Source organism: Acinonyx jubatus, chromosome A2, assembly GCF_027475565.1.
Source record: "Acinonyx jubatus isolate Ajub_Pintada_27869175 chromosome A2, VMU_Ajub_asm_v1.0, whole genome shotgun sequence".
NCBI lineage: Eukaryota > Metazoa > Chordata > Mammalia > Carnivora > Felidae > Acinonyx > Acinonyx jubatus.
This window is the reverse complement of record NC_069383.1, coordinates 112,456,464-112,480,555: the sequence shown is the minus strand read 5'-3', so window position 1 is coordinate 112,480,555 and position 24,092 is coordinate 112,456,464. Positions and strand designations below refer to the sequence as shown.

The 24,092-nt window shown below is 37.7% G+C and overlaps 1 protein-coding gene across 6 annotated transcripts in view; it reads right to left on the bottom strand.

The window, feature by feature from the left end:
• Window positions 1–24,092, bottom strand: part of TMCC1 (transmembrane and coiled-coil domain family 1) — a 240,686-nt gene that overhangs the window by 28,582 nt on the left and 188,012 nt on the right. The window contains exon 1 of one of the 6 annotated variants that reach the window (XM_027042711.2): window positions 10,186–10,409. The exons of the other annotated variants lie outside the window; for them this stretch is intronic. Within the exon in view, the coding sequence (XP_026898512.1) occupies window positions 10,186–10,248 (63 nt within the window). The 5' untranslated portion in view covers window positions 10,249–10,409. Of the gene's footprint in view, window positions 1–10,185; window positions 10,410–24,092 lie in introns of those variants that run through there. 6 annotated transcript variants of the gene reach the window in all.

The window sequence follows — 24,092 nt, the reverse complement described above, 5'->3', positions numbered from 1 at the left end:
AAAAACAGTCCTGGACACAGAGTAAACAGTTACTACTGGCTATTATTTTTTCTATCATTCTAAGTAGTTCTTTTAAAAAATTCAAGTATTAAAAGATTCTAGAATATACTTCCTTTTAAGATCTTTCACATTTCAGGCATGATCATGGAATATACAGAGTCTGAACCAAAGGAATAATGTAATTCAAGGTACTACAGTACAAGTAATAGTCATCTTTCTTGACTGTTGGTCTTGTGGCTAGGCAGCTGGCTACCTAATCTTGCAAAGCTCACAACAGGCCTATAAAGTAGACAACGTTATTACTAATTTACAAATGAAGTGACTGTGAGGTACTTCTTATTACCTTATCAAGTGGCAAGATTATTTATTCAATAGGGCTTCATGTGACCATAGGCTGAAGGGCTTTCATGAGTGATCATACCTACCAGTGTAGCAAGTCCTGGACACTTATGGCTGGGGACAGTATTAATTTGTACAGAGAAAATCTAGGAGCAAAAACCAGTCTGTTAAATGTATTTTGACTACTTATTGGAAGCTGGGCAAAGTGCTACACAGCTAGAGGTATGGTCAAAGGCTACAATTCATGATCTTACTGTTGCTATAACAAATAGATATGCTGCTTTGTTTGCACTTTGTTTCTTACTATTAATGCATTTGCCAGGGCGCTTGGGTTGGTTAAGCGTCGGACTTGATTTTAGCTTAGGTCACGATCTAGCAATTCGTGGGATTGAGCCCTGCATTGGGATCTGTGCTGACAGTATGGAGCCTGCTTGAAATTCTCTCTTTCCCTCTCTCTCTGCCCCTGCCCTGCTCATGCTGTCTCTCTCTTAAAAATAAACATTAAAAAAAAAAAAAAAAAAAAAAGAATTCATTTGCTAGGGGGTGCCTGGATGGCCCAGTCAGTAAGCCATGTGACTCTTGATCCCAGGGCTGCGGGTGTGAGCCCATGCTGCGTGTAGAGATTACTTAAAAATAAAATCTTAAAAAAATTAATTTGCCACACTTAAATGATCTTTTAACAGATTTTAGTTAATTGATCCGAAAACAGTTCAAGAGAAAATTTAAACGGTGATGCCTCAAAAGACCAATTAGTCAGGGGCAGAGTTGAGCTATCTTGGGGAGAATATTTGATAAAAGTTTTATAATGGCTTGCAATATTCATTTGCAAATACATTACAGATCTATCTACTTTCTCTGAGTATATGGAAGTGTCAGAATATGGGAGCACCCAGCTTTGAGAACAATCATGTATGAAGGAACATGGTGGAAAGAGCAAGGAGTAGAAAGACCTAGGTTCACACCTGGCTTTGCCACCTTACTAGCTAGGTGTCTTTGGGCTACCTACTTGTTCTCTTTGAGTCTAAGTTTTCTTATCTATTCAGTGGGGTTATCATTCTCTTGTGAGATTATCTGAAAAAATGTTAAATATATGTGAAATCAGATTATGCCTGCCAAACATCGTGAGCATTCAAAAAGTTACCTTTTTCTATTCCTTACCTGGTTTATTACTCAAAGGTACATATTTGTAACTAGAAAAGATTCAGAAATCCCTGACTTGACATCACTGCCTTCAATAAAAGCCAACAGCCCCATCCTGTCTACTTAGCGGAATGAAGTCTTTATAGACTTCATAGACTTTATATCTGTGCTTTATAGAATACTGGCTCTCTTTCAGGAAATTTCTGCACACTACATAATCGACATCATTTCTGAGAAAATTAAGCAGGCATTTTAGAGTAAAAGAAGAAGGGTGGGAAGTGGAGAAGTCTTTGTAATTAATCTGAAAACAAATAGAATCTGGACTATTTTGGTTTTTCTGAAAGTGGATCTTTTCCAAGGCCGATTTCATCGAACGGGTTGTGCAGTGTAGCCTTTGCAAATTGAATACTTGGGCACCTGCAGATGCAGCTCCATTATTCTTCCAAAATTTTTCTCACAGGTATTGGGGCCACGGCTCTGACCCAAAACTAGAGTGTGTGGCTCAATTCAAGTGCACTTATATTTAGTGGGGGCAACAGGATAGAATATTGGATTGTTGAGAGACTACCCCGCGCCCCAAATCCAATATAAACTGTAATCCCTAGAGATTCATAATCTTGGTCTTAAGAACCAGACAGAAATCGATCTCCTAATCAATGATAAACACAAAGATACTCTGGTTCATCATATAAATTTTTCTTTTTCTGTCAGGCAGGTTGTGTTGAGAAGGTACAACAGAGGAAAGAGTCCTGCCTTAGGAGCTATTGAATTCTGTATCATTATCTCCTGGAGGCTTGCCTTTGCCAACACCCCCAACACCTTATCCTTAACAAAAAGAAAAGAAACCTCAAGTCAATTAGCACTTTGTGCAGCAAGTATATATTTATTACGGGAAGACTTTTCACCTATCTCCAGCGTCTCACTGTAGAAATGACATGCCCTTCCCTTCTCACAGTAAGCACAACTCTGTTGAGCAATTCTGACTGACATTTAGTCTGCTGTGCAATGAAGAGGAAATCTCAAGTGGGAGTAGTAGAAAATAAAAATGAACTGAAGTTCCACCAAACCCATAGCCAGCAAGCTTTTTCTCTAAGCGTTCCATTTTTACCTTGGAGCTAAAATCAAGATTCAACTTACAGCCTTAAAAACAGGCCTTTTTACCTGTCACAAAGTTTTTTTTCTCACTTGATAAATAATCCTTGTACACAATGGAGTTTTTCCTGTAAGTTCTAGGGATCACTTTTTCATATTTTTATACAGAACTTTGGTTATATGGAATAGTCCTAGGTTCTACAGAGATGTGTTTAGACTACCACAGAGGGGAATAGTGGAAGCAAGTGAGTAGGGTTCCTGGAACCCTGATTACCACTGCTTTCATCTATGTTATATGGGTATTCTGGGAAAAGTTTGCTTAGAAAAATAAAATAATGTTTTATTGCTTAATACTCATGATAATAATCCTGGCCACTTCTAAAGTTGGTACTGTAGTTTAGTTTGTCCCAAACTTCCTTTTTGTGCATTAAGAACCACTTAAGGCCCTATGCGCTTTTTTACAACCAGCACTTTTCAGATCCATTTTCTATAAATAACGAAGTTTTAAAGTAACTTCATGGGGAATACCGTGTATGTGACAATGAGTAGAGGACACGCTCACTGAAATGTGAATTCTGGTGGAGTTTGCACACTAGTTTTGTGGCTAAGGATCCTATTACGTGCCTCAGCAAATGACAAAAAAAAAAAAACCTGTATCATGGATCATTTGAAAACAATGGAAACCTTAAATTTAAATCCACATAGGCTTAGGATCACACCTGTATAATCTGGTTCTTCTGACATGGCATGCTGTTTCACACCTCTGGGCTTCTGGCCATATAGTCGAGGGCATGTTCTTTCCTTTTCTGGCTAACTTCTATTCATCCTTCAAGAACCACTTCAGATGTAACCTCTTCCAGGACATCTTTCCCAACAAACTCCCTCTCCCAGCTGGATTAATGGCTTTCTTCATATTCCCATGTACCTATACATACACTTCTCTCAATGTCCTTATCACATTATGTTGAAATGATCGGGTGGCTTGCTTCTACTGACCTAAGTTCCTGAGGCCAGGAAACAAGTTATATTCATCTTTGTACCCCAAGAAGCTAACACAATTTTTTGTGCAAAAATATCTAGGAAATGTTTAATATAAATGCTCACCAGCACTGCCTTAACGTGCTTCTATCTCTCATATGTCATACAGTGACTAAGCTTATGTTACTACAAATGGAACAAATGCCAGGATTTTTGTAAGAAAAATAGTTTCCAATAGATGATACTCATCCCTCCAAGGCTGCTGAGGAAAAATCAACTGTGTTGAATATCAATTTAGATTATTAACATCCTATCTGGTCTACCCTGCTCTAACCCAACTGCAAAATATCCATTACAGGATCTAGGATTGCTGCTCAGAACTGCTATGTCACAGGAGCACTGGTTTCCTGGCTTACATGAAAGGCATCATTGAGGATTAGCACTGCCAGGCCTGATGTTTGGACTTAATAGATTCATATAAGCCTGGTCAGATGATTTATTGTCATTTTAACAAAGCTTTGCAGAATGTTTCCTATGCACAGGGCCTATGTTAGGCAGTGGAAGTACCAAAAAAACAAAGAAAACACACTTAAGGAGCCTGCAATCCTAGTAGTCAATAGTATGCTCCTTTGTGATGGTTAAATGTTATTTTTGTAAGTACAGGTGCTTTGAGCTCCGAAGGAACCTGAGAGGTCAACCAGTTAAGAAAATTTATTTTACAGGTGAGTAACAGATTGTGAGAGAAACCTCTCTCCCCGATAACTAAAAGAAAAAATAACATATACTGAAAGTGAGAGGTTCAACTTAACCAGGGGGTTTCAAGTTTCAGTTCATGTATGCCACTGGAAGTACCCAAACAGAGACTTCATGCCTGAATGTTAAAAATGTCACATGAGGATATACTGATTGACATTTGCTATAGATGATCCAAGTTTCCTTCTGAGATTATGATTTATTAGAAAGAAATAGTGACTTGGGCTATGGATTATTCAAAAACTATTCTCACAAGACTTCAGAATGATTAGTCTGAAGCACACAACTCGGCTAAGGCTAAAATTAGTTTCTATTTTCTGAGCATTCACTAGCCAGCAAAAGAAGAAGGTGACACAGAAATGTTTTCACTGCTGAGGATTTAAAAATACATATAAAATCCATGTGTGGATTAGCCAATTTGTAAAACTTGCCACCAATGAGTTCCCCATTACAAGGTAATTCCCTACAAATACTTTTATAACACAAGTTTCCTTAAAACAAAAGATTTCTAAGTCTCAGCTTAATCCTATTTATTTCACTCAATTTTGATAAAATGCTAAAGCAATGGAAGAATGTGGAAAACCCCATAGGGTGTGTGATAACTGGGCTATCACTGAACTTTTCAGGCTTGTTCGGTAGCTTAAAGAATGGAGGCTCTAAGGAGGGGATGTCCAAACCACACATCCCCAATCCCATTTCAGGGCTTAAATGCTCTTCTTTCTCTTAAAATGGTCTTAAATACCATTTATTTGTTGACGAGTTCCAAATGTATGCCTTCAGCCCATACTGTGCTTAACTCTAGATCCAGCTACCCACTTAATATCTCTTCTTGGATGTCTAATGGTCATTTCAAATTTACTATGTACAAAACTGAATTCCTGATATCCCCAAAACCTGCTCTTCCTGCAGTCTTTCCCATCTCAGCCAATGGCTACTTCATTGATCCATATGCTCAGATCCAAAGCCTTGGAGTCAACTTTAAGTCCTCTTTCTCTCACATACTCTATCCAGTTAACAGCAACATTAATAATCATAGTTGCTAATACATAAAGTATTTACTATATGCCAGGCAAGGTTCTAAATCTTTTGTATGTTCAGTAAATTGTATGGTTCTTACAATGACACCACTATAGTTTAAAGCTAAGAAAACTAAAGCATAAAGCATAAATAATTTAAGTTGTTCAAGATCACAAAGTAAAGAAGGGGAAAAGCCAAATGTTTAAACCCAGACAGTCTGGTTCCAGAGTCTAAGTTGTTACCCCCTATGTATATTACATTTCTCCAGCAAATGTTTTGGGCTCTACTTGCTAAAGAGACATAAAATCTCACCACATCTCACTGAATCTCCACTGCCACCACTCTGGTATAAGCCACAATTAACTCTCACCTGGACTGTTGCAGGAAGTCTCTTAACTATCACTAGATTAATATTTTTATAATCAATAATCTGTACAGCAACTAGAGTGATCCTTTAAAAACATATCAGGTCATGGGACGCCTGGGTGGCTCAGTTGGGTACATGTCTGACTCTTGATTTCAGCTCAGGTCGTGATCTCATGGTTCATGGAATTGAGCCCCGCATCAGGTTCTGCACTGAAAGACAGTATGGAGCTTGCTTGGGATTTTCTCCCTCTCTCTCTGTCTGCCCCTCCTCTGCTTACACGCGTGCACACATTCTCTCTCTAAAACAAACAAACAAACAAAAAAACCACACATAAAAAAATATGAGGTCACAACAGTCTTTTACACCTAAAACTTTCCAGTGTTCCCTATGTGAGTCAGAGTTAAGGCCAAAGTCCTTACAATAGCCTGAACAACCATGACCTGGCACATGCAGCACATCCATTACCTCCCTATCTGTATCTCCTACTATTCATCCCTTACTCCACTGCCACCAGCTACAATGGCCTCCTTGCTGTTTCTGGAATGTATCAGGCATGTACCTATTTCAAGGCTTTTCCATTTAGTGTTCCTCCTGCCTGTAATACTTTTCCCCACAAACCTGCACAGCTTATTCCATCATCTCCTTTAAGTCTTTCCTCCACTGTCACCTTAGTAGCATCCCTTAGGTGTCTCTGACATCCTGTATGGATGCTGGTCCTTCCTATCTTGGCCAATTTTTTCACAGGTGATAAGCAATAGCAAGATTTCAGTTTTTCTGATAAAGTACAAATAAAGTAAAATTACATAATGAAAATGGCTAGTTCAGGGACTTTGCATATGAATGGAAGACTAGTTCTCTGATGTATCTAGGTATCTGTAGGGTAAAATGTAGGGACAGCCTAGAGAAAATCAGGAGTACATAGATGGAGAAAGGATATCATGATGCTATGATATTAAGGAAGCAGATTATACAAAAGATTGAGGTTTCCTACCATTTAATTCATTTTGCAACTATTCTTTGTTTTCCTTATATAAAGCACTGAATAAAGGTGAATCCCTGCTCTCAAGAAACATATAATCTAGTCAGTGAGACATGAAAATGATCAACTAAAATACAGGTTCAATTAAGTAAATGATGTAGCAGATATGAAGGCAAAGTACTTCTTGAGCATAGGAAGGAGTCACATATTCAGAAGGAAAAGGGAACAGAGGAGGATTCTTGGAGGAGGTAAAAAAAAAAAAAAAAAAGAGCCTTGAAGGAAGAAGTTAGAACTTTTTGATATAAAGAGAAGTGATAAAGAAAGGCGTTTCAAGATGACAACGCAGTATGAACAAAGGCCCAGAAGAAGGAAATATAGTAGCTTCTTTAAGATAATTGAGTAGTTTGTGAGGTTATATAAATAGGGCTCTGGCAGGAGATGAGATCCCAAGGTAGGTCTAAATCACTGTTTTGCACTTTATTCCAAAGGTACTTCCAAAGGGTTCTCAATGCTAATAGTAGCAAAATCTCCTTTGGAATCTAGACTTATAGATCCAAAAACCTGCTTGACTATATTAAAATATGCATGTCCAAAACCAAACACCACAATTCCTCCTACAAACCTGGTTTTCTTATAGTGTTCTCCATCTCTATCTCTCACCTGGTTATAAAACAAGGCCAAGCCAAGGCCAAACTAAACCAAACCAAAGTCCAGGAACCATTCCTGACATCTTCTGCCTTCTACCTATATCCAATTCAACACCAAGTCCTATCTATTTTACTTTCCAAATTTCCATCAAATTATAATACTCTCCCATCTATCTCTACCACCGACAAACTCTTGTTATCTCTTTCCTGGATCACTGACTAATCTACCTGAATTCAATCAGGCTTTCAGTTAAGCTGGAGAATTTTTTTTTTTTTAAGTGCTGAGGCGCCTGGCTGATTTAGTCTGTAGAACATGTGACTCTAATCTCGGGGAAGTGAGTTTGAGCACCACATGACACAGATTTTTTTTTTAAATAAGTTCTAAATCACCAAATGCTTAAATTCTTTTACGTAGCTTACCACGACTTTTTTGGGGGGAGGGGCAGAAAGAGAGGGAGAGAGAGAATCCTAAGCAGGCTCTGCACTATTAGCAGATAGTGGGGCTTGATGCTGGCTTGATCTCTTGAACCAGGAGATCATGACCTCATGAACCAGAAGATCATGACCTGAGCTGAAACCAAGATTCAAATGCTTAACTGACTGAGCCATCCAGGCAACCCCCACCTGCAGCTGCCAACTCTTAAAAGAACAAGTATCTGAATGTGGTCTATCAAGTCAGTCCTACATGATTTAAGCCCTGGATCTATTTCTCTAGCTTCATCTTACAGCATGCTTCCCCCACTCTAGTCAAACTGGTCTTTTTCAACCCCTGCAACTCATCCCTTCTTCTCACCACAGGGCCTTTACATATAGAATACTGCTTACTTGTCCTTTCTTCAACTCTCAGCCAGGAAGTTTGCTAGATGTTTGGGCATGTACTAATGAACAAAACAAAGCATCTCTGTTTTCTATGAGGCTTAACGTCTGAGTGGATAAGAATGGTAGAGATGAAATAACCAGTAATCAAATAATATAAATTATTGAGAAGTACTACAAAGAAGAAAAAAAAGGGTGCTATGAAAAAAGGAATAATGTAAGGGAGGGAAAACTACTTTAGATTGGGAAGTTATAGAAGAATTCTTTGAACAAGGGCATTTGATCTGAGGTCTCAAAGACAGAAAAGGAAGTTATTACTTTAACCAGGTCATAAATGAGGAAAGGTATTATTACCGTTTCATGTGCCAAGAGAATACAGAATTTGGAATTTTATCATAATCAAGGTAAAGAAACAGTTAAGAAAGCAATTCCAAAAAAGACAGAGAGAAAAAAAAGGATTTGTCCTTCACTTCTTAGAATTCACTTGGTTAATAGTTGAGACTATGTTACCAAAAAGTCTTAAGGAAGAAGAGGATGCTGAAGGAATAAAAGATCAGTAAACAGGAAGGGGGCCACCTGCCCAGTAACCTAATGAAGTATATGGATAATTGTATTTACAAGGCTTATATAACCAATGAGTCAGCAAAAAGTCAGATGTCAATGGATCTCTTCTGTGCCCACTCTAAGCAGCTAGGAAACTTGGCTCTCTCTGCTGGAAAGAAGAGGAGCCCAAGAACAAGATCTCAGGTTAGGCTAATAAAACAATCAACATATCTTCCAGCAATACTTACCTAAGTTAGGATGAGGAAAAGTAAACCTTCAGACTTAGAAAAACCTAAGACATAGGATCCAACTTAAAGTAGATTAGAGCAAAGTGATTCTGGTAGGATTTCATAGATCTAATGCAACTCATTTCTTTAACTTGTCATGAAATGCTTGTTAAAGATTCCAAAATCAAGACCCCCAAATCTGTTTTAAAAAAAACCTCGATTTTAAGAAGCAAATGTCTTTATCATTCTTGGGGTCCATAAATATTTAAGAGTTACTTTCTACAACTATCTTTTCTCTAACAAAGGCTAATATGTATGAATGATAACAGAAAAAGTTTTCATAATGACAGAATTGAGTCTGGCAAAGAAAAACATAAAGAGAAAAACATAAATAGAACATAAAGGGATTAAATTATAGTACAGACAACGAGATACAGCACTAACCACCACTTGCTATTGAACAGCAACGATAATGAACCAAGACAAACACCCACCAACGCACTGCTATGAAAATAGCAGACTCCTCATCCTGCCTTCCTCCACCTCCATACTTATGTTCTCAGGCTATTACTGTTCCAGAGGCAACAACTCGTTAAGACCAGGGAGCTTTTATTTTTCCTTTTCTACTTTAGGCCATAGGGAAAGCGGGGGGAAACAAAGGGGGGGGGGGTTAATTATAACTGTTCAAAGAAAAGAAACGATATCTGTTAGTCAGCATTCTTTGCTCTGGAAGTTCCTGGCTTCTGCCTGTTCATAGACATCTGAGAAAACTTGATGATTACCTCTGAAGGTCACAAATGAATGATCAAAAATAATATTTTCCCTTCTGGCTTCTTGGATCACCCCTTTCCATCACATATGATTCTGCAAAATGTGTTAGTTATTGCTAAGAGGCAATTCTATGTAGTTGATATAGAAAAATAAAAATAATAATTAAAAAAACCCAAGAAACCCTCCCCCACAAAACACAAGCAATACATTTATCTTACCAAAACCCCCCGTCAGGCAGTCTGCTGATTTTGCTTGCCACAAAGCTCATCCTTCATTTGGGTACTGCGAGAGCAAGCTTGGATAGTGAAAACAAATCACAACCTCTCTTGACTATGTGCTCTTTCCATTTGTCCCAGCTTCCAAACTGCAGAGGAGCTGTGGCATAGTCTGTCACGGCTGCACATACTTCGTTTCCGAGAATAACGCTGTAAATGAGGACAGCTACCACTGGGAATGCATTCCCCCACCAAAGAGCCAGCCGAAATGAAGCTTCTAGTGCATCCCTGGGCTTCTCACCTTCACAGCCTCAGAGAAGTGCCTTTCACAGAACAGGCAGGTAGAGCCGCACCACATCAACATCCTTGCATAGCCAATCCTCCGCAGTGCCCACCTCAGCCTATGTACAGTTCCGGTTCTGTCTTGTACATCAACTCTTAGAGCTTTCTACATCTGGGAGCCTGGGAGGGCTCTGTGCTGAATAAACAGAAAGCTTCTGCCAAACAAGCATCGTGTGTGTGTGTGTGTGTGTGTGTGTGTGTGTGTGTGTGTGCGCGCGCGCGCATGCGCTTTGCTAGAGCTGCTAATGCAAATGAATAGTTTTACTCTGAGAATGGAGATCACACAGTATCTGCCTCTTTTCTGGAGCTGTGAGCATCTTTTATAAAAAACAAAAGCATCAAACTGGTTGAATTTAAAGCTACAGAGCAGTAATTCACCATTCACATTTGTCTTCTTGTTTAAAACCAGATTAAGGTTTAGAGAATAGCTTAAAGAAGGTTAAAAACATTCTAAATAAATGTTTAGGGAGCCTGGTTCAATGTTCAATCATCATCATCATCATCATCATCATCATCATCATCATCAAAACAAATCTACCCATGTTTAGATAAAGGACTAGATGATTGCCAAAACAATTTCTATGCTTTCCTGAAGTTTCTTCTCTTATTTTTCATTTTAGGTTCACAAAATAATTAAAATGAAAATTGACCAATTATTCACTATGGAGGAAAGGAAAAAAACACTTCTGAATGAAAAGCGCTGGAGTTGTCTGAAGTCTATGCAACAGATTAAAACACCACAATCTTAAGCCCTGCATCACATACCATTTACTGAATACCCATGATACTGCATGAAAGAACTGAACAACTGAAAGAGATTGTTCCTGCACTGAATAAGTCACTTTGGGAGTTAGACCATCAGATCTGAGCTTTTATTTTTTCATTTGTAAAACCAGTTCTGGGGAACGTGCACAGGAAGAATTTTAATGATTATGAAGTACAGTGTAGCATGTACAATGTATAATATGTGGAAACATTTCTCTGAGGTTACTACACAGAAAGGCATCATAAGAAGACAATTTGAGAGTTCGGTGCCTAAAGCTGTGATAATTTCTGTACTTGCATGTAAGTATGGGGCTGGAAGCTCAGGCCAGCACAGTACTAAGAGGTCAAAGAAGGGCTTTCCATCAGCATTCACCAGCTTCATGTAACATTTTTTCATTTAAATCATATGAAGCCCTCTGAATGAAATCCAAAGCACTGTAAATGAATTTAAAGATAATTCTGTGTTGATACCATGGCTCCAGAAATTCATCTTCTATCTCTAGAGACACAGAACTCTGACCCTGACTCTCCAGAACAAAGTAATAAAGAATTTAATGGCTTAATACAAGTTTTGTCTTTGCTTAAAAATTAGGTTGTAAGGTTTCAACAGAGTAAATTTTTGTTTCTACAAAAACAAAAGAAAAAACAATCCTGCACAGCTAGCATCAACACTAGCTAATGTCTGCTTAATTCTGTTTATTACCATTCTTAATATATCTTCTTTTGAGACAATCAGGTTCATTATAGAAAACTTTGAAAACACAAGTGGGCATTAAAGAAAGCAAAAATTATCTGTAATCTCACCACTCAGAGAAAATCCAAACCAAACACTGACGTAAGGCCCTTCTAGTCTCTTTCCCTAACACTGAGATTTTTGAAACATATGTTGAAAACAAAGTGCTATAAGATGAAAGCTGTCTTGTTGGATGAGCCACTGCATGGAAGACAGTAGCCCTGAAGTTGCCCGTTGTATATTTGTAGGAGTCATGATTTTACCACCCCCCCCCAAAAAAATCCCTAAACAGTTTTTGAGGACCCATGAAGACGCCAATAGATTCACCAGAGTTGCCAGAGAAGTATACCTCATTGGCTATGTTAGCCTGGGTACATCTCTTCTTGGCTCTCAAAGTAAATCCCAAGGGGCAACAGAACTTCAATTTTGCTGACTTTCTGGTTTTCTCAATTTTTTTTTCCCTCTTCCTGATTTTGTTTTTGTTTCTGGCTAATGCACAGTTGATAAGTTATTCCTCATTGATGGATATACCTACTGAGAATTGGATTTTTATGGTCCCACCATTTGGTGGTCTATGTAGTAGAATGACAGAGATCTATTTTCTGTTGAGTGAAAAACCAAAAGAGAATTCAGTTTGTTAGACTTTTCTTTTTGTCCACTTGTCTATTTTGAGCTCAATTAAGAATGTTGCACATAATATTAAAGGAGAATAGCTCTTAGAGATCTGAACTGATGAGGTTGTTATGTTTACTTTTGACCCATGACTAAAGCTGTAAAACTGAAGCCACAGCTCTGTATGTAATTCAGAAAGAACTTGACCTCTTAAGTATGAAATGTTTTCCAATTTTTAGAGGATATTGATTAATTTGATTATAATATCTCTTAAATTAAGAAATTCTGTTCTCATTGGTTTTGTAGAGCTCAATAAGCACTTATTTATCAAATTTTTAGAATTTCCAAGAAAATAAAGTGAACCTATAATACTCCAAATATGTTAGACAAGAAAAAGAAATCCTATCTACAGAAACTACTAGTTCAGAAACATTTTAGGAGTCCAATTTCATATAATTAAGATAACTATTGTACAAATCAAGATGAGTTTTGTCAGTTAAGTGTAACACTGCATACATCTTAATTTACTTGGGTTTGTTTTCTCAGATAGAAGGTAATCTGAATTTCCTATAACAGACTTACTGATCAAATAAGCTAGTATTACTCTTCCTATATATTTGATATTTAAAAAATTGAAAATCTGTATTCATCTAAATTGAATAATAATGTTAACAAACTTTTTATATCAATGACAATGATGTGTTAGCTTAAATATCTCCAAGATCTACTGGGTATCTACCCAAAGAAAACAAAACCAGTAATGTGAAAAGGTAAGCACACTGCTATATTCACTGTAGCATTATTTACAATAGCCAAAATACGGAAGCAACCTAAGTGTCTATCCATAGATGAATAGATAAAGAAAATGTCGTGTGTGTATATACACACATATATGTGTGGGGGGAGGGGGAGAATACACACACACACACACACACACACACACACACACACACACACACACACACACATGGGTAGGGGGAGAATCCCAAGCAGGTTCCGTGATGCCAGTGCAGACACACACACACATACATAAAAAAGAATGAGATCTTGCCATTTGTGACCACATGGATACTCCCAGAAGATATATGCTAAGTGAAATAAGTCAGAAAGACAAGTATCCTATGATTTCACTAATATGTGAAATTCAATAAAACAAAAAGCAGAAAAAGATCCATAAATACAGACAACAAACTGATAGCGGACAGAGGGGAGGGTGTGGGAGGGGGATGGGAAAAATGGGTGAAGGGAAGTGGGAGGTGGAGGCTTCCAATTATGGAATGAGTAAGTCACAAGGAAGAAAGATATAGCATAGGGAATATAGTCAATGGTACTGTAATAGCACTGTATGGGGACAGATGGTAGCTATACTGTGGTGAGCACAGCATAATGCAGAGCTGTCAACTACTATGTTGTACACCTGAAACTAATGTAATATTGTATGTAAACAATATTTCAATAATAAATTTCTCCAAGATCTATGGTAATTTAAAATCTTGGACTAATGTTAAATCAAGCTAATTAATAAGTAATTCTTGGTGCCCAAATAATTTCTAAATAAAATAGAATACTAAATGTTATTAAGCATAATTCTAAGTTGATACATGTTTACTTCTTATTTGTATATGCTATTAGAATAGCTCTATCTTTGGGTCATGTTAATAAGCTGTTCATCTTGCCACTATAAGATAGTGTAAAAGAGAGGAGTGCAGCTATATAAAGTCTGCTATGTGTATCCATGAGTTTTACTACTCTACTAACATGCTTGTGTTTGATAGACAGTTCTAATTATCCCCCCCTTCTGTCCAGTTTTCTCTCTGAAATGCAAGTTGTGTTGATATAGGTGGTTGGAACTATATTAGCAACAATAGTGATAGAGAAATACAAGTCCTTTTGCTTTTCAAGGAAAAAGAGCATTTTTGTCCCAAAGTAAAGTGGCTGCCTGTTCCAGAATTTGAAAAAAGGATAAATCTTAGACAGTGAATTTGACTTGCCATGGTTTATACTACTGGGATCTGAAAAAAAAGCCAGGAAATACGTTCAAATTTTGGCAAAATCTGATTCACTTTTGATGAGCTCACTTCCTTGGCTTGGAGATTCAAGGCTTTATCTACAACATGAAAGATTATTTTTTATCTTCTGTGTTATTTGCATTGATAGCAGAATAACTTTCTGGCTTTACATTTATTATTTTTTTTAAAGTTATTTATTTATTTTGAGAGAAACAGAGACAGTGTGAGTGGGGGAGGGGCAGGGAGAGGGAGGGAGAGGGAGAGGGAGGGAGAGGAGGGAGAGGGAGAGGGAGAGGGAGAGGAGAGGGAGAGGGAGAGGGAGAGAGAGGAGGGAGAGGGAGAGGGAGAGAGAGGAGGGAGAGGGAGAGGGAGAGAGAGGAGGGAGAGGGAGAGGGAGAGGGAGAGGGAGAGGGAGAGGGAGGAGGGAGAGGGAGGAGGGAGAGGGAGGAGGGAGAGGGAGAGGGAAGAGGGAAGAGGGAGAGGGAGAGGGAGAGGGAGAGGGGAGAGGGAGAGGGAGGAGGGAGAGGGAGGAGGGAGAGGGAGAGGGAGAGGGAAAGGGAAGAGGGAGAAGGGGGAGGGAAGAGGGAGAGGGAGAGGGAGAGGGAGAGGGAGAGGGAGGAGGGGGAGGGAGGAGGGGGAGGGAGGAGGGAGGGAGGAGGGAGAGGGAGGAGGGAGAGGGAGGAGGGAGAGGGAGAGGGAGAGGGGAGAGGGAGAGGGAGAGGGAGAGGGAGGAGGGAGAGGGGAGAGGGAGGAGGGAGAGGGAGAGGGAGGAGGGAGAGGGAGAGGGAGGAGGGAGAGGGAGAGGGAGAGGGAAAGGGAAGAGGAAGAGGGAGAGGGAGAGGGTAGAGGGAGAGGGAGAAGGGGGAGGGAGAGGGAGAGGGAGACGGGAGAGGGGGAGGGTGAGGGGGAGGGAGAGGGAAGAGGGAGAGGTGAGAGGGAGAGGGAGAGGGAGGAGGGACGAGGGAGATGGAAGAGGGAGAGGGAGAGAGAAGAGGGAGAGGCAGAGAGAAGAGGGAGAGGGAGAGGGAGAGGGACGAGGGAGAGGGAGAGGGAGGAGAGTAGAGGGAGAGGGAGAGGAAGAGGGAGAGGGAGGAGGGAGAGGGAGGAGGGAGAGGGAAGAGGGAGAGGGAGGAGGGAGAGGGAGGAGGGAGAGGGAGGAGGTGAGAGGGAGGAGGGAGAGGGAGGAGGGAGAGGGAGGAGGGAGAGAATCCCAAGCAGGTTCTGTGATGCCAGTGCACAGCCTGATGTAGGGACTCCAACTCACAAACCATGAGATCATGACCTAAGCCGAAGCTGGAAGCTTAACGGACTAAGCCACCCAGGTGCCCCAACTGGCATAGATATTCAATACGAGTGACTAACTAGACAAGACAAAAGAGACTAAGGATTAAATCATCATTTTACCAGCAAAGTTATGTTTGGACCCTGACTGAGAAAACAGGCTCCTTAATTCAAATACTACCCAGAGATGTATCATGCATACTGTATATGAAGAAATTGCTTAATACTATTTTTTCATTGAGTGTTTTTCAGATTTCTCAATACTAATTAACGTTTACTTGAATATGCCCTTGATGAAAAGCAAAACTGAACACAACTTCATTAGAATGCAATATATGAAATAAATTTACATATTGCTGAATAAATAACAACATAATTTGGACAATAATAGACACAAAATAACATACTGAAGTTTAGAATTTACTGACAAGAAAGTATTTTTCCTTCAATAATACAAACCTATGATAGTACTTTTATTGTGTTCAACACTGTTGAGTATTGGGGGGATGCTGTAAATTTCATAGGGAAATAGATTTTATCCATCCAAAATTCCTGGGGAAAAGATGTCTTTTAAAAAGTTCTTTATTATTTCAAATAGTATTTCAACATTTCAAACATATATAAAAGTGAGGAAAATGAATCTTTTGCACTCTTCATCCAGCTTCAATTATTAACTCATGGCCCGCACTTTCCCTCCCCTGCAATTATTTGGAAGCAAATTCCAGACAAAAGATGTTCTTTATAAAAACCAAGGCTACTCATAAAAATGGAGAACAAACTGAGGGTTGCTGAAGGGGTTGTGGGAGGGGGGATGGGGTAAATAGGTAAGGGGCATTAAGGAATCTATTGACATCATTGCTTCACTATACTAATGTGGATGTAAATTTTAAAAAATAAAAAATAAAGTTAAATAAATTGCTTAACTGCAAAAACAAAAAACCAAACCAAAACAAAAACACCAAGGCTAATTCCAGAGGCTTTCCTATATTATTAAAACTGTCAGATCTATAAATATTACTTTATTTTTTGGATAAAATGCCTAATGCTCTCCTTCTCTTTTACTCTTCACTATATTTTATTCATGAAGGATCTACTGGGGAATAACGTCCAAAGACCATGAAACTTGTTCTGCTCCTAGACTGATCTTGATGTTGACGCTTAATGACTGATTGGGTAAGTTTTTCCCTAAGTGGCAAAAGATGGGGAAAAGTAAAGTTGAGTCAAAGAAGAAAAATGATAAATCTAAGAAATCAATTATTAATTGTAGTCATAGATGGCAGAGAAGAGATTTGCAAGCAAGGCTCTGAAGTTAAAATGTGTTGCATCAAGGAGTCTCTTCTGCCCTCTTCCACCAGGCAACCAGTTCAGCTAGCATAAACTTCCTACTGGGATTCAATAAGAGGTAGATTTTTCTTAAACTCCAGCAGCTCTCCTTGTATAAAAGTAAACCTCTACAAACAGCAGTAGGTGGGGGAGCAATAAATGACAAAGCAAGAAACTGGAAAGGTGTTTAAAATCTCCTGAGATTAGTATGGTCATATGAACTTCTAAATAAGGCAAGTTACTTTCTTTTACTGCTTAGAATGAATTAGTTCAGAAAGGAAAGCAAGAGAGGCTTTTGCTGAATGTCCAAGCCAATATCAGAATTATGAGATTTTAGGAAGAATATAAGCACTGACCTTTAGAAACTAGCTAAATTACCTGTTTATTTGGGCTCTTCCTACCTCAAAGGAATCATGTACCATAATGTGATCTACCACATAAGGGGTTCAAAGGTGCTATGCTGTTTCACAACTGTAAAACATCATAAAGCCCTGATAGAGGTCAAGAAGGGCCAGGTAACCCCCAAGTACTGCTTGCAAAGAAACTGTAGAATCGTACAGAAATTTATTTCGTAAAATGAAATAGTATAATGAAATAATATTTTTATGTCATGAGACACAGTATAGAATACTCCAACCTGAGGTCCACAAAAAGGTCAAGTTGTTTTCAGGATTTCCAAAGGACAAATGGAAAGTGTACATACACCCATGACAAAGTTATATGAGCAGATTACAATGAGAAACATTTAATTTTGTCTGGAATTATCACTACTTCAGGTAGTATCACTGCACTAGTGCTGTTCAGAAATGCTAACTGGCTCTACTTTTTTTTTTTAAGGGAAATAATATATGCTGTTTGTAAACAAATGTTTTCAAAATAGCAAGCTCACAAGGAGAACAAATATAAAGAGTCTTTGGTGGGACCAGGTTGATTTAAGTTTTAGTTCTAACCTGCAATGTTGAAAAACAAAACAAATCATTTAAATTAATTTAAAATTCATTCATTCATTTAAAATATAAAGTAAATCATTAGAATTATACCCAAGCATATTCTATGTCTGGAAAACTACCATCTGGAGGCAATACATAGGTAATGTGTTGTTTTAGAAAATGCTTTACACCACAATGAATTTTCTTGCTATACTCCATGAATGTCAGAGGTGCCATAAGCCATCTCTTGAAAATCCTTACTTGATCTATTTTATACCTTCTAAATCCCAGGTGAACAACACATCATACTGAAGTCTCAGGAATAAAAAAATTAAGCACATTTTACATATTCTCAAAAAATATGAAAATTGCTTGAAATGAAGAAAAATGGCATTCCATGGGCAATTTCAAGTCCATATAAGGAGAATCAATTGATTCTTTGTAAAATATTACTAGCCACAGATGGCAGAGTGGGGGTGGGGTGCGGTGGGTGGGGAGGCAAATATGAAGCTATTATATTTTAAAGTAACCTGGTTCATTATTCTTTGCTATTTAATTTTCCCCTACACTGCACAAAGCTCTAGTGGTTCCAAATATTCTTTAATAGCCACATGATTCTAAATAAAAAGATATAACTGGGGCACCTGGGTGGCTCAGCTGGTTGAGCATCCAACTTAGGCTCAAGGTCATGATCTCACTGTTCATGAGTTCAAGCCCTGCATGGGGCTTTGTGCTGACAGCTCAGAGCCTGGAGCCTGCTTCAGATTTTGTGGCTCCCCCTCTCTCTGCCCTTCCCCTGCTCATGCTCACTTGCTCTCTCTCTCAAAAATAAATAAAAACATAAAAAAAAAGGGGGGAGAGGTAACCAAGAAAGAGTAAGAAGCAAGATGAAGACAGATACTATAAATATTAAATGACTATTTATGAAAACATAACTCTTTCCAAACTTCTTCAAGTTTTATTACCAAAAAACAGTCAAATGGCCAATTTCTCATTCCTTTACCCTTTCTCTTAATAAACCATTAGTCTATAGTATTCTATGGTTAACATCATGAAGCTTAGACAACAGACCTTATTATATTAGTAAGATGGTGTTGGAAGGTTGCTGGTCTGCAGAGGAGATGGAATTGAGTCCCTGCATTGCCACCCATCAGTTGTGGACTCGTGTGATTTATGGAGCTTAAATGATTCAAGGCCTACTACCTATGAAACAGGACTGGCATTTGCAGGGTTGAGGGATGGAGATGAAAAACTAGAGAAAGCATAAATAGGATAGTTGAAGAGAACAGATGAACTGTCAAGGGGGAATGAAAAGACTATAAGCATAATATTCAGCAGTTAACAGCTGAACCGAGCATATACTTGATACTGTTAAATGAAGGAATAAGTAAGTAAATCTTTGAGATTAGTTGAAATTTAGGACAAAACAGAAAAATTTTACTCTGTTGTAGATTAGATGATCTCAGAGTTAATATTCACTTGCTTTCCATTTCTTAGATATTAAGTTGTAAAGCATTCTGCTGTCTTTTTCAGTAGTTTTAAATTGAGTGGTCACAAGCTTAAAGAAGAGAGGTGAGAGACCAGAAGGAAGAACACTGAAGCATGGTAAAGACTGGAGTAAAGTGGAGGCAGAGGTAATGCAAAAGAAAAGGCCTGGTGACTCTTCTGAAGAAGGAACCAATAGGATCCGCTGACTGTATATTAGAGATTAAAGAGAAGAATGAATCAAAGATGAGGCCCAAATTTCCAGCCTAAGAGAATGATGATGCATTTCCAACAGGGAAGATTAAAAGAATAGTTCTGGGGCAAGAAAATTATGAATCAAATTCAGATATTTTGAATTGCAATAAGGAAAAAACAGTCACTTATGTTTCCAAATGGTTGGAAAGAACGTAAAGCTGAAATTTTGATCCAAAAAAAGGAAAAAAAGATCTCCTAGAGATATTTCCATGACTGTCAATATTTAATAGAAGCCAAATATGAAACCAAATATTTATATACTCTTCTATTCAAACGTATTTACATTAAATGTGAACAGCATGTTCAAGTGAACAAGTCTGCCGAGGTGAAAGCAAACAGACTTTTCTGAATTCCAAATTCATATCAGGCTTAGAGCAATCAAAATGGCTAAATGAGAATCTGTACCGTTTCTGAAAAATAGCACAAGCACAGGTTCACTACCAAAGTTAAAGCTAAGAAACAACTCACTCCTAGAGTTTCACTGAACTGGATCAATGTACACATAACAGATGTATACACAGTAGTAATAATGATTCTAATTATAAAGGAGAAAATGGAAGAAGATAAGGAAGGTAACACAGCTTCTTCTACTGGGGTCAATAAATACGTCCTAATATAGAGTGTATAGAGAATTAATGTCCCTTCAGATCCTAATTTACATACTAATGTTTCCTCAAAAGAAATTCCTAGCTGTTAAAAACAAAACAAAAAAAAAACAAAACAAAAAAAAACGGAATGGCACCAAATGAGAGCTGTGCAAACGGCATCAGTGTACTAAGGGCATATTACTACCCCTAATGTCTGTACAGCTGGGGTTCTCACTTTCTAATGAGGAAGGAAAAGGAGAAGAGGGAAGAGTAGAGGGAAATATGCCTGGGGACTGTGCTCCCAAGCAAGGTTACTCCTGACATTTTGGCCATCATGGCCTCCATGGGCTCCATGCACTAAACGCCAGCATCACTCATCCCCCCAAGTCTTTGTGTCAACAAAAATACCCTCTCATATTTCCAAAAGCTGGTGGGGAAGTGAGGGTTGGGGGGGGTGCGGTTGATAGGTTACTGGACATCTGAAATCTGACTATATTTTATAATTCAAGAGTTTTCACAAAAGATGGCTTATTTTTTAATTATCTGTAAGCCTTCAATCTTGATTTTACTTGTCAGAATCCAACAACAGATGCCATCATGTTCACTGGCCTGATTTCCTTGACTCAACCTATCTGCAATACTTTTTAAAAAATCTAATATAAAGATAAAATAAGTTGTTCCAAAGAAGAGAGAGGGAGCCCTGTTCTGAGGTTTCTGTATTCAGAATAATTAAAAGCACACAGACTTGTATAGTATTTGAATGGGTAAATTAACACAGGAGACCACTAAATTCTCAACAGTAAAATAAAGACCTGTGGACACAGGTCAATAATCTTTAGTCCTAGTGAAACTACTCATAAAATAAAGCTCCCTAAAGACTATATAAGACCAATTCATTTATGATCATTTAAAAACAATAAGGGGGGATTACATATGGAAGGCCCAATATTCACTTCTGGTTCTCCAGGGCAAGGCAGACAGTGTAGGCTCAATAAATGTCTGTTGAATGTACCACTAAAAACTAAAACCATAAATCATATCACCTCAAACACATGCTTATATTATTTAAGTCTACAGCTAGTTGTGGCTGATTTCTGAATTGGACTCTTCCATTTTTTGTATTCAATGTTTTTACAGAATTACTTGATTGCTAAGCAGTATTTGTTTACAAATTGATTTTAATTGTCTAAGGGTGAGTTAGTTTGAGATTCTACAACCACATAAAAAATAGACACAAAAAAAATAATAAAAAGCTCACAGAATCCTAAATTAGAGTTGCAAGAAACCTTAAAAAATAGTCTATCCCAGGATTAAGTGAATTTGTTAGAAATGTCTGAGGGACAAATTTCTCATATAAGACTAAAGCAGTAAAAATGGAAGACCTTTGTTTTTAAGCCATTATTTAGAAAATTAACATGGAACTGTCTCTAGTTTGTTTCTGACTTCAGTAGCCACTCAGGAAATAAATATTTTCTATCTTTCCACGATGTGTTCTGACAAAATTAGTTTTATCTCCTTATGGTTTAATAAAAATTAACTTGTATAATATTTAAAATTAAAAATGAGAAAAGGCTAAAGCTTTGTAAGGTATTATAAAATTTGCAGACCGCTAATCTAGGGGGTTGAAAAGTCCTACTAAATTCCAATTCCTAATAACTAGTGTTGTCTTAATAACCTTAAGGGGAAAACTTTAATAAGACAAATTTGCCCAGAGTCAATTGACCACAATGTTCTTTTAGTGTCTCTTTGTAAAAAAAAAATTGAGATGGGGATATTGTTAGGCATTTCATTTATTCTTCTCAACTATTAGGAACTCTGTTTTCTCTCAGGGTGTTTCATGTTGTAATTATATTAACAATAATCTGAAACAATATCCTAATATTTAGATAATATTAATAATTTTTGCTTTCTAGAATTTTAATTTCAAAGAATGACTAAGACATCCTGATTCTTCCAAGGTATTGCAATGTAACAGGAACGTTATATGATTTAGGTTAATTAAGATCCCATCAGGCAGACTCTTTTTGGTGCGGTGTCTAAATCACTTTAAAGTGTTAACGAGATTTGCTAGAGAACCTAGTCATAGCATTTAATTTAGTTCCTGTTTGCTTTCTCTTTAACTGAAAATGGTGTTAAGAACAGTTGCCCTTTCCATAAATTACACAAATGTGGTACAGCTCATCACATAAAGTGATGACTTCTGCTTTTCATTTGAGAATACCAAAGGTTCCAATTCTATGGTTCAAAGTTTTAATTATTCTTTTCAGCTGCTTGACATCTTCAACTCTGATTAACCATAGCAATCTCTTTAAGCCAAGGATTTAATGAAGAGGTTGAACAGGACAGGAAGTATCCTGCAGCAAACCATCAGAGACCATGTTCCAGGCTGATATTTATCAGTGTTAGTACTCTTTTCATTCTTTCATTAACTTACTCAGTTATGAATAATCAGTTATAATTTCTCCCCAAAGATATCAAGAAAAACTCCGTTAAAGGCACTGCTGAAATCTACATATGCTGTCTTCAGAGTATCTCTGATCTACTAGCATAGTAATCCTATTAAAAAAGGAAATAAATTTACCCAGGGATAACATAAATTTTGAAAATCTGTTGAATACCATAGTAATTAAGGCTTCTTTTATAAGGTACTTATTTATGTACTTCTGGTCTTTAATGGTAACAATCTAGTGCTAAGTAGACTGAAAATTTGTTTTTAAAAGAATTTACACTACCTAGAAAATATCTTTTTACACCTAATTTTACCTTAAGACTCTTAATGGTTTAAAAATTTTTGATCATCAAGTAAATGTTAAAAGTATACATACACACCTATTTCACTATATTTTTTTTACAAATTTGAAATTCCAATTTATTAATTGGTGGATCACAGAGATTAATCTCATATAACAAAAAGATATACTGCTCTCACTTAAGGCAGATTTTGTTTCTTCAAAACAATATGCAAATTAAAGATTTACATATAGGGTAATATTTATTACATTTACTATTACACTGGACTTAAAAATGGTTATTAAAAAAAATGGTTAAGGAAATTATAAAATGAATGCTTTTCAAAGCAAATAATCACCCTACCCAAAGTAATAAGGCTTTGTCTAAATCTAGATTTTCCTATATACTATTAGTTCCAGTTTAAGTAAGGTAAAATCCCTCATTTACTGTCTATAAGCAGCTTGTAATTAAAGAATCAGGGGCACCTGGGTGGTTAAATTGGTTAAGAGTGGGACTTTAGCTCAGGTCATGCTCTCATTGGTGAGTTCGAGCCCTACATGGGGCTCTGTGCTGACAGCTCAGACAGAGCCAGGAGCTTACTTCGGATTTTGTCTCTATCTGCCCCTCCCCCACTTGCAAGCAAACGCGCGCCCGCACGCTCGCGCTCTCTCTCTCTCTCTCTCTCTCAAAAGTAAATAAACATAAAAAAAAAAAAAGAATAATCAGTTAAGAAATTGCTTTTTAGGGGCTCCTGGCTGGCTCTGTTGGCAGAGCACGTGACTCTTGATCTCAGGGTTGTGTGTTTGAGCCCTACATTGGGTGTAGAGACTACTTAAAAAACCAAAAAAAAAAAAAAAAAAAAAAACCCCACCCCCAACACCCCTGCTTTTTAAATCTAGTAACTGCCTATAACACAGAATCTATGCAAAATTTGAGGCCTGAGTCTGTATTTCTGAGAGCCAAAGGAAAATTTTATTCTTTAAAACAAATCTATACATGTGTATACATGTGTATTCATGTACAAGACATTCATCTGAGCCTCCTAAAATCTAAAGATCTTGAGAGGTTATCTTGTGAAACAGGTTTATATTATAGATGAGAAATAAAAGCTTTGGCATGTTAACTGAATCCCCCAGTTCCTACTTAGATGTGGTAGG